This window comes from Poecilia formosa, unplaced genomic scaffold (assembly GCF_000485575.1).
Source record: "Poecilia formosa unplaced genomic scaffold, Poecilia_formosa-5.1.2 Scaffold31, whole genome shotgun sequence".
Taxonomy (NCBI): domain Eukaryota; kingdom Metazoa; phylum Chordata; class Actinopteri; order Cyprinodontiformes; family Poeciliidae; genus Poecilia; species Poecilia formosa.
Window position 1 is genome coordinate 2,795,575 of NW_006799970.1, and position 11,503 is coordinate 2,807,077.

At 41.1% G+C, this 11,503-nt stretch overlaps 1 protein-coding gene across 3 annotated transcripts; it reads right to left on the bottom strand.

Moving 5' to 3' along the window:
- Nucleotides 1–1,058: 1,058 nt before the first annotated feature.
- On the bottom strand, nt 1,059–10,739 carry fosb (FBJ murine osteosarcoma viral oncogene homolog B). Of its 3 annotated transcripts, XM_007549490.2 has the most exons (6): nt 10,437–10,739; nt 10,026–10,213; nt 7,658–8,041; nt 6,706–6,813; nt 5,008–5,355; nt 1,059–4,850 (listed from the first exon to the last, which is right to left on the bottom strand). In XM_007549490.2, exons 1-6 carry the CDS (start codon nt 10,495–10,497, stop codon nt 4,785–4,787), a joined length of 1,155 nt encoding a protein of 384 aa, XP_007549552.1. In that variant the 5' UTR covers nt 10,498–10,739; the 3' UTR covers nt 1,059–4,784. The 3 variants fall into 3 exon arrangements, with proteins under 3 accessions (XP_007549552.1, XP_007549551.1, XP_007549550.1); XM_007549489.2 differs by having other exon boundaries at nt 1,059–5,355; nt 7,688–8,041; XM_007549488.2 differs by having other exon boundaries at nt 1,059–5,355.
- Between the last annotated feature and the right edge of the window lie 764 nt (nt 10,740–11,503).

Below are 11,503 nucleotides of genomic sequence, written 5' to 3' on the forward strand. Positions count from 1 at the left end.
ACGTTTTCTGATCCGCCTCGTATAGTATATGTAGCACCACGAAAACCTATGTACATGAGAACTATTGAGTATGTTTTATGCTTACTCTGACACCAGTACATAATTTGTCATCACATTTGCATCTTTTGGGAAAGTGAAAAAATAAAAAGGCATCTCCAGCATTTTTACACAGTCCTTATTCAAGATTAGAGAAAATAAGATAAAAAACAAAATAAAATAAAAAGACGAGGTCCGCCCCTTTTCTGACCACCAGGAGCCAAGATGGAGCAAACATTCATGTTATTTGTCCAGGGTTTCTGCAAGTTTTGGTGACATGAGTTTCAGAACAAAGCTGTTCCAAAAGTAGATTTAAAAAAATGTATTCAGACACTTTTCTTACTTTAATCACTCAATTTTTTTCCACCCACTCCTCAGCTTAAGCAAGACAAATCTAACTTTCTAAGACTAAATTTGAGTTTGTTTGCTTTGCCATTTATTCCCACCTAACTTCAACATCTTATTACAGTAAATAGCTAGCTTCACGACTGTAGCTTACAATTTATTTTAGCCTTATTAAAGTCCCTCTTTTCAAGTTAAATGTATTTTTTCCCATGATGAAGAAGGAGCAGATAGCGGCTCACCTAACAAAAAAACATTTGGATTTTCTTTGCCTAAACTTGCAATCGTCCACTTTTAAAGCAATATTTCTTTGCAGGTTTGCAGGAAAAGCTGAATGTCTGAATGGTGCATTTCCTTTGACTAGGCTTCTTCGTTCCATGCACTATGGGATTTATAGCTTTTCAACAATGCAATAGCACCTCGGTTTCTCAGCAAGAGTAACAATTAAGAGAAGAAACAAATGTTCCCAAGCACATCTCTCAAGAAATAACATAATGAAAAGAAGATGGCACAAGCAACATCTGAATAAATGCACAAATGAAAGACATAACGATATATAATTTGAGATCAAATTGGAAATTTTTTAAATATTTAAGACTTTAATGCCTAATCAGTATATATGAAATTTTTAATTTTTAATGACTTCTTAAGACCCTTGCAGAAACCCTTAGTCATGCTGATGTTTTTCCAATAAGCAAGTTTATTAGATCAAAATAAAGCCTCTTTTTTCTTTTGCGAACACAATAAAATTTTTAAGCTTTTTTGAGAACACATTTTACAAAATATTATCCTTCAAACAAACATTTCTGCAAATTTGCAAGGCGATAGTGCAGAGCAGATATGCATTGTGTGTGCAGGTGTGTGTGTGTGTGTGTGTAGGTGTGCATGCGTGCGTGTGTGCGAAATGTTGACCTTTTAAAAATGAACCAAGTCACAAACACATCTGTTGTTGACATTCACTCACTGGAGGTGTGAAGGGGTCAGTAGCTTTGGGACAGACCTCACAAACAAAAACCACAATCTTCTAACATCATTGTTATAAACATACAATAAATGTAAATTGGATAGTGCTTTTATATCGTTTATAAAACATAAATACACATCGACATAGGCAGTGACATCGTGCTTCATGTTCAGGGACAGGGCAGTATTTTAAATTCTTTTTTTTTTTCTTGCTTTATAAAAATATGTATTTTTTTATATATATATTTTTGTACTTTTACCTTGTTCTTCATTGACAAAAATATCCCATTTATATCTGCAGACATTCATACATTACAATCATGGTACATAACACGTATACATATACATGTTACCGTTTAAATGTATATGCATTTAAAAGTTTAATTCAATCTTTTTTTTCTTTTTTTTTGTAGTGCACATATTTATGCCTCTAAAGTTGCCAAATGAAAATACAATAAAATAAAATAATAGTTTAAAAAAAACAACAGCAAACAAACTGGCTACAACGCAAAACAGTAATAGTAACAGTTATGAAGAAATCTCCCGAATAAATTGAACAAAACGGAAATTTGAAAGTAATAATAATACAAAAAAAAAATGGCAACAGTACAAGACAAAGCAAGAACAATGAGTCACATAAACAAACACTGAAATATATAACAGTTTTCACTCAAACAATACAGAGGGAAAAAAATTTACAAATTCACAGGCAAAAGAAAAAGGACACTCACTCCACAACATCAGCCCCATGTTCTCTTTCTCTCTCCCTCTCTCTCTCTCCATTTGTTTTCTTCTTCTTTTTCTTTGTTTTTTTCTTTCCGGGTCTTGCCTTGTGCTCGGATCGTCGTTTCAACCTCAATAAAGAAAGAAATAAACGGGCCAGGTGTCTCAGAGTGGATCCCCCACTCACAATAAACGCCTCCTCAGCTCTGCACAGGGAGAACAGGGAACAGGAAGCAGAGACCACCGAGCCCAACGTTTAGAGGTTGTCTGAAACACTTTGAAAAAATAAAATAAAATAAAATAAAAAATAAAACGGGTACAAGTCCCTCCTCTGTATGAATGCATTGGTTCACATCTGATAAAACTCTGAGTTGCTGCAGCTAAAACCTCAGATTTCAGAGACTTGAAAGCGCCGGTGAGAGAAAACTCAGCGCGTCGACCCCAGGCGTTGAGTTTCTGTAATGTGAAGATGTATTTTTTTTTTATTTTTTTTTTAGGTCACATCTCCGCAGAAGTGCTTTCCTCTCGTTTTTTGGTCCCTCTTTTTCTTTCTTTTTTTGTTACTTTATCACATCTACACCCAAAACGGATGACAGGATATTCTCCGCAGGCGTCTGTCCTCCGTGCCTCCACTCAGTTCCTATTCGCTTTTGACTCTCCAGCACAGCAGATGTATCTAATCTCCATTGTGCGAACAATATGAAAAAAAAATGGCTCAGCAGAAGACAGTGGCATTTCGTGTCGCGCTTTGTGCATCCGTGTGCGTGTTAAGTGCGACGTGTAGCTGCTGTTTCAAATCGTAAAGAGGAATCTGAGCAGTGAGCTCCAAAAAGGAGAGGCTCTTCTTGTTTGGACGTCCAGATCCTTGAATGACAGGGGTGCAAAAGTGGGGAGTGTTAGTTGCGCCGGCTTTTTCACTCAAGGTCCCAGGGGCTGGAGGGGTTCTCCGGGCTCTCAGTGGTCGAGGACTTCAAAGAGAGAGGGAGAAATAAAAGAGACAGAAGAGGAGAAAAAAAACAGAGATGGGGAGAAATGGGTCGCATGGCAGGTAGGCAGACGGTGGAAGATTGATTTTTTTTTTTTTTTTTTTTTTTAAAGCAGAAAGCACAAGATTTAGAGGAGGCTGTGATACTCAGATCCTCAACTTGCCAAGTCCAAGCAGCAAATGAAGAAGCATATAGAGCAGCCGAGCAGATGGAGGGTTACGGGTGAGCGAGCGGTGTCTGTCTTCCACAAGAAAAGACCCCGAACAAATTGTCCTTGGTCCCTTATTTCAGATCTGCACAAATACATTCAACGACAGCGAGCACGAAGAGGGGAAAAAAAAAAAAAGATAATGGACAAGAATGAAAGCAAGAGCGCTTGCAGAAGGGCAACCGACAGAGGGAACAAGGTGGGGGCACTGGTGCGTGTTGGGGTGCAGCAATAAAATCTATTTTACTCAATGAGAGTATTTTAATAAGAAAAATTCATTGTGAATCAGTTCTTTAAATCAGAGCACTTTAGACTGGTAACGAGCAGTCCCTTGCAAAAAGCTTTCATACGCCTTGAATTTTCCACACTTTGTCACTTTGCATCCAAAAGCAGCCAAGAGGCCCGTGATGTCTCTGGGAGAGCTTTAGAGATCCACAGCTCGGGTGGGAGAATCTGTTTACTAAACATCAACCGGTGGTACATCCCGCAAGTCATGGCTCTTACAGAAAAATTCCAAGACTGATGAATTGCTGAAAGAGAGCCACAAGGAGAGCCCGTCGCAATTTTCAACAAGCAGCGCAAAGGGCACAAGCAAGTATGCGTTCAGAGTTGGCTGGCAGATGGACGGAGATAAACGCAGAACAACCTTGGAGGATAAACGCTGGAGATAGACCTTAAGTCTGAGGTGGAGGTTCGCCTTCCAGCAGCTCAATAACTTCAAACATACAAGCAGAGCTTTAACGGAAGAGTTTAGATCAACCGATGTGTCTGCGTTACGACGGATCTGTCAAACTTTAGACCCAAATCCAGTTCAAAATCCACAACAGGTGCTGAAAATTGGTGTTCGCTGATGCTCTCCAGCCAGCATGTCTGAGTTTGAGCTACTTTGAAAGGAAGAATGGACGACAACTACAGCCTCTAGAGGCACAAAGATGTCAGAGACGTAAACCAAATGACACCAACGCCACCAAAGGATCGCCTTAGAAATGCACTTTATCTGTGAGAAATCAGTTTCCTTTCATTTAGAAAGTATCGCCTACTCTCTACCGGACCGTCACATAAAGTCCCAAAGAAACGCTTTGAAGTTTGTGGTTTAATGTGACAAAATGTGGAAAAGTTAAAGAGGTCTGAAGAATCTTTCAAGGCTCTGCAGGTTTTTCTTAATGCACTTTTTATTTTTTATTTTTTAGAAACGTATTAATCGTGCCCTGTTACAACTATTCGACTAAATACAAAACAGGAATGTATTCTTTGCTGTAGCTCAAATGTTAAAGGTTCGATCTGATGTGCAATTTATTTATTTTATTTCTATGGCTCTTGATAGGAATATATTTCCAGATGTGTAAACTGTCACCCAATCAGGTTCGAATGATTGGCACTTTGTTTTTCCTCAATCTGGGAGACTGATTGGCACTGTGCGCGTACGCGTGTCAGCCTCTGCGTCCAGTGAGCATTGGGCGTGTGAGTGGTAATCTGTGCATGCATGTGTCTGTCGGTCAGTCAGAGCGCCAGCAGCGAAGGCGAGTTCAGGGAATCAGATGACTGCTCGCTACTGCTGTTCCGCTGGTTGGCACTGACCCCGCAGGCTCCCTCTGGGTAGGTGAACACAAATGAAGATGTGTATGAGGTGTTGTAACTGCCAATGGCGGCATCGTCATGGTTAACACCACCACCACTGTCACTGGCCATAAGGCATGGCCCACCAGGTGCTGGCTCAGCTGAGCCGTAGAAAGAACTAGAAAACTCTACCTCCTGCATCATCCCTGCTTGAGGCTGCTGCTGCTGCTGTTGCTGCTGCTGGACTTGCTGCTGCTGCAACGGAAGCTGGGGCTGTGTGGGGGCCGGGTGAGCAGAGTAGGCAGGAGGGAGATAGAAAGAGTCCTCCTTCACAGTCAAGCCCACAATGGAGACGGGAGGCGGCAGGCTCTGAGGAGCGAGCTGGGACTGCACTGAGACCTGCTGAGCCTGCTCCTGGTACGGGATCTTGCAGTTTGGCTGGTGGGACACCAGTACAAACTCCAGACGCTCTTTCTCCTTCTGCAGCTCGGAGATCTCGGCCTCCAGCTCCGCCTTCTCCTCCTCGAGTATGTCAGTTTCCTGAGCGGAGTTGCAGGGAGCGAGAGGACGCAGGAGGGGGAACAGGAGAAAGGTGGATGAAGGTGGGCAGAAAGAGGAGGAAGGTCAATGTCAGCTACACCCATTTTCTACTTGGATATCTTTGTGAGAAAATCTACAGTTCTGGTCAGAGGTTTGCACTCACTCTTCATCAACAGGTATAGTTAAACAACAAGCGACTGCAATTACTTTTAAGCACCACATTTAGGGGTACAAGTTTAAATTTACACTACCCGACATATGCCTTAATCCACAATAATGTCTGACCGAAGGTTCCTTAGCAAGTTACAGGGATCCCACAGACATGTTGTAGCCATCGACAAACTTTTTGACCACTTATCACAACCGGCTCAAGATGGCGGTTTCAGCTAGTGTTTGGATTCATCGTCCTGTTGGAGCCCCATGAGGTCTGTGACCTTCTAGCAGTTAATTTGAGGTGACGATGAAAAATCTGGAGATAGTCCTGCATTTTTTTTTTTAAGATTTGTGAAATATACCACTATGTCAGGCAAGTGGTAAACAGTGATAGCCTGATGACGTAGACACCAATGTGTTTATCTGCCCGGCGTTCTAACCATAAAGGCAGACAGAGTGGCGAAATCAAATGTGGTGGATTAGCAGTGCTTGCCAACAACTGATGGTGTAATCCAGGACAAGTTACAGGAACATCGTCTCTGCTGCCCGGAAATTGGGCTGTTAGCGTAGCATAGCAGTCATGAGACTATTATGCAGCAACAATCTTTAGTAAGAGGCTCCTCCTTGTTGCAAGACTGTCTGCCCACAGCATCCGCAGCATGAGATGAGTTAAGACGCCATTTAATTTCCCTTTGGGATAAATAACCCAATTTTGAATTGAATTCAATTGAATTGAAAGATGCCACCTCCTTGCTTGACACTTGGGTTTGAAATGCTCGGCCAGACTACTTCAAACCAAACTTATCGTTACTGTGGGCAAATTGGTCGATCTCTCTCTCCTTTCATTCCTTCTTGAAGATGTGAGTTCGGGAGCAGGAACAAAACTATTCTTTCCTACGATTGGCGTTTGCCTGGAACTGCATTCTCCCAGAAGAAACACTCTCGAGACTTCCAGGTAACATGTAAGCTGCCTTACAGATAAGTTCCCTAATTAGGTCAGAAATGCGCAGGTACAATAGCTGCTCTTCAAACCATAATTTCTTTCCCGTAACAGCTGAACACAACTCACTATTACCCAAGCCCCCGTGCACCAATGTAAACCATTATTAACATACTTCACAATGCAATGGGAGTTTAGAGATACAGCATAATTATGATCATCACTCATTCCGGCTTCCAAAACAGGGCTCAACTCACCGATTGCAGCCTGTCTGTCAGTTCCCTTCTGCGGTTTCTGCACTTGGCAGCAGCCAACTTGTTTCTCTCTCGGCGAACGCGCCTCTTCTCCTCCTCCTCAGGTGTTAGCTGCAATCACAAAAGTAAATTTAGAGGCTGGAAGTTTTGGTTCCAACTTTAAAATATATGCGTTAATAATGGACACACTGCAATGAGCACGCTATTTTTGCCTTTTGACACATTGCTTGGATTAGAAATTTCTTTCTTGTTAGCCTCAGTCGTCATCTGACTGAAAAATAAATTGTACTGACAACAGCAAACACACGTACACTGCAAAAACACAAACTATTACCAAGTATGTTTGATCTAATTTCTAGTGAAAAAACATTAGTACACTTCAAATAAGACAAAACTAACTTGCAAGTAACTTTTGATTAATATAGGCATTTGTTTTAAGCAAATAATTCCTTAACATTGATGAAAAAGTTTCAGTTCCACTGCCAGATTATTTCACTAATAGCATGGAAAAATTGCTTTGTTATTAGTGAAATAATCTACCAGTGGAACTAGTACTTTTAACATTATAAAATAAGGAACAACTTAATTAAAAGAAGCTCCTATTTCTTCCTGAAAGGTTAATTGTACGTTTTGTCTTGTTTTAAGGACACTAAGATATTTGCACCAGAAATTAGACAAAATACTTGGTAGGATTTTGTGTTTTTGCAGTCTAAATATAATCCTAGCTGACAAATCAAAGTTTGTTTTTTTTTCTTTTTCCACAACCCTTTACGGCGTTGTTTCTCTGAATGCTTGTGCAAAAGGCCGTCAGGATAAGTTGTAGCATTTCTACTCGTTAACCACAACCCAGAAAGTCAACAAGAATTAATAATAGCTTAATTTGACTTCCTTTGTCCTCTCTCATATCATTTACCTTCAACTCAACATACAAATCTTCTCAAGCACACAGACTTACTAACACACCAACATCTCCATCTTCACTCACAGACTCGTCTCGTGCACGGCGGCTGCGGGGTCTGGACTGCCGGATGGGACCCGGCGCCGGCACTGGAGTTTCTGAACTGGGAGGGGTGAAACAGGACCCCGAGGAGTAGCTGGGGCCCGGCATGTCATACGGGTCCACCAGCGACACTGGCTGGGTCATGGTCGAGGTGCCAGTGGAGCTACTCTGCCCGGAGGCCTGGGAGGAGATGAGGGTTGGCTGCACCATCCACTGCAGGTCCTGACTGGTAGTTATGGCGGTGACGGTGGGCACGAATGAACCTGGCATCTCCCCTCCGACACCGCTTCCTGGCCCGCTGCCCACAATGCTCAAGCCAGCACCCGCTGAAACGCACTCCTGACCAGGAAATACAACGATTTTAGATTTCAGTAACTGTGAAATTAGACTGACCAGTTAAAGAAAAAAAATACAAGAAAAGACACTCAAAACTCATGAATCAGCAATCTAATAGAATAAAACCATGCAATCTATAATAACGTTAGAAAAAACAGGGCGTCGAGAGTTTATAAATCAAACTAGTTTAGATATAAATCTAATAATGATAGGCTAGTAGAATAGAATAGAATAAAATAGAATAGATTAATCCCTTAGGGGAAATTACTTATTGTTGAAAGCTATTCCATCTTAGGTAATAAATACAAAGTTTGCAAAAAATATATATATACCTAAGAGTAATAAGTTCAAAATGACTAGACATAAACAAATAAATTAATTAATTAATAACAAGCAATCACATGCAACATATTAATCAATAAATAACCTACAAATGAGCGTAGAAAAAAAAAAGAAGTTGTGCTGGAAAACGTGGGAACATCACAGCACATATGTTTGTTTCTTTTAGAAGTAAGTAACACTTTGAGAAGATTCTTCTCAGATTTAATTATTTAGTTTGTTAGTCGAGAATCCTGTCAGTCTCTTTGCAGTATCCTCTAAGAAGGATCTATTTCAGGCTCTTCACATCCCCTTTATGAACATTTTACAATGCTGTCATCATGAAAATAATACGAAAGTATCAAAACAGAACCAACAAAATTCTACACAACTTTCTGCCACATGAAGTTAAAGTACTAAATCTGTTTTAATGTGGTTTTATCTATCCCACATTAAAAAAAAAACAAACTATTTGATAACACTGACCTATTGAGGTGCTTGAAGAAATCCTTATTATTATGATGTCGTTTACTACTAGCTCAACATTAAACTGATAATAAACTTGCTTGACTCCTATAATAATTAATTGCTCTTAGGAGTCAAATTAAAATGCAACAAACAAATGTGAAGCCTCTTAGGAGCAAAATTAAAATATGTGGAAACAACGTGTTCCTTTGCACCGTCACTACATTCTTGCACAGGAAAAAAGGTAAAGTATGATCAGCAGGGGTTTCTTAGATAACTCTTAACCAACTGGCATAATAAATTGAATTTGATTGCAACTTAGAAGAAGGATCACGTTAGAAAGTACGTATGCTTCTGAATGTCAATTATTTCTCTGAAAGTGAAAATGAATTAAACTTCATTGATTTAGAAAGCTGAACCTACAGGTTAGATTGTGAAGATGAAATTGTAATAAACCAGTCAAAAAACGGACGTAAAGGAACAAGGTTCCGTTTGTCCCATCTATCCAAGTTACACAAAATGAACTATATATGGGTCTAAAAACGCAAATAGAAGGTTCAGATTTATCACTTGTCCTTTTTCCGGGTTTATTTAGAGCCGAGGAAGAGTAGCGACTGCCATTAATATTAATCTAAAAGCGTGTAAAGACATTGGGAGAGGCGGCTCAGAGAGCTGCCGACGCCGACCAATCGTTCCTCTCTTCGAACGTTTCCCTCCCTCCTTTTTCCTCCTCCCTCGTCACACCCCCGGTGTTCCCCTTGGCAACGCGACGTAGCGCTCCAAAATAGAACGCGCATTTACGTCACGGCGAGCGGAGAGCGGAGCTTACGCAGGGAGTTCCAGAGCTGCGGCGCGGCGTGCCGTTGACGGAGCACGCTGTCGGAGAGCGCTGCAGAACCGCCGCCACCGCCGCAAGCAACAGATCACTGGGAAACTTTGACTGAATCCACACTCCTTACAGTCAACGTAAGGCTAAACTAATAAGATCTTTGTAGTAGATTGTGAATTATCTTACATCAGCGCGTTTGACCCAGTTTCCTTTGCTCTATTTATATAAATATGGCGGCATAAAAAGTGTCATTATAGCGGTTCTGAAAAATTACGAATAATGATAATAATAATAATAATAATAATAATAATAATAATTCAGTTGCATCCCATCTTAAGAAGCAGCAGATGCTAGCCTGTCTTAACACGAACTTACCTGCGGAGCACTGGTGGTGGGCGGGCTCCCGAAGGAGTCCACGGAGGATAGGTACTGGGACTCTATGGACGGAGACGAGCTTCCACGGGATCCGCTGTCGGGGTCGCCGGGAAACCCTTGGTACATCTCCCCGGAGGGACTGAAGGAGAAGGCGGCACCTGCGGTAACCAGGGAGCGCACGGTGTCACCTGCAGCGGCGGGGCAGCAAGAAGGTTACTAAGGGAGAGGTTAACTGTTGGGGGAAAAGCAGATGATGTTACTGGCAAGAAAGTTAATTAAAGCCTAAAGCCCGATGAGGTTTCTTAAAAACAAGCCTCCTTTTTTTATGCATCTCTTTGGGTGATTCTCGAAAGGAGCTGGCGTGCAGCCGCAGCCAGCTGTTTTGGACCGCACGTCTGTAATTTCTCTTACCGTTAAGTTTCTTGTTGTTTCCCAGTGAGATGGTCTTGGTTTCTTTCCAAAAAAGTTGCATGAAGAAACTTAATCCAAGTCCTCGCGATGAGGGAAAACTCGCTCCAGCTGAACTCAATCTGCTTTTGATATGGTTCGCTTGTAAAATCCCGCTTGTTCTCTAACTTATCCGCTGTTCAAGAGAAAGAAAAAAAAAAAGAAAGAAAAAAACACTTCCGCGAAGTTATAGATCCATGTACGGTCCTTTAACGGAAAGTCCGTGGCGGACGCCGGCCGGTTTTTCACGGTGCAGCGTAGTAGATGTTGTACTCATGAATGAAGCCATCCGCTGCGAGTACCAGCTAGGCATTTTCTAGCTACGAAGTCCCGCCTCGGAGTTCCGCTGACGTACATGCCCATATTTGACTATATGTTGTGTTTGGTATCCTTGGTGACGTTGAGGGATTCCCTCTCCCACTGAATGGACCAGAAGCTTTTTACCTCGCCGACGGATAATAATAGACTTTCTATTCTCTTTTTTTATGTTATCACAGGCAAAAAATATTTCTCACCGTCTGACAATGTCTGAGAGGAAATTTTAAGAAACACAAGGGTGATAAATATGGAAAGTTTCTATATAGGACCATGAAGATGCGTATGTAATATAGGAACATTCTTAGGTCATGGTTATGAATGATATTATAATACCTAAAATGTTTTTCCTGTTTTGGGGAGAATAACATTAATGTAATGTAAACCCAAGACAGGCCTAATCTTTACTGACTAATTTGTACATTTGTTTTCACCTGTCCAAACAGATCACAAGTTCAGTCATGAGACGAAAGGTACAAATTCAAATTCAGACTCCATTCAAATTCTAAACTTCTTTATTGACCTCAAAGGGTAATTAAATGTTGTTGTAACTCATATTAATTCTTCAAAGAGTTATTGTTGATAATGGCAGTTTGGGGGAAAAACTCCAAAATGTGGGTTTATTTACACCCATGGAGCCTGGAGTTGTTCTCTAAGACTGAGTCCCGTCAAACTTTAAGGGAAATCCTCCTTAAACGTTTCTCAGGACACACCCG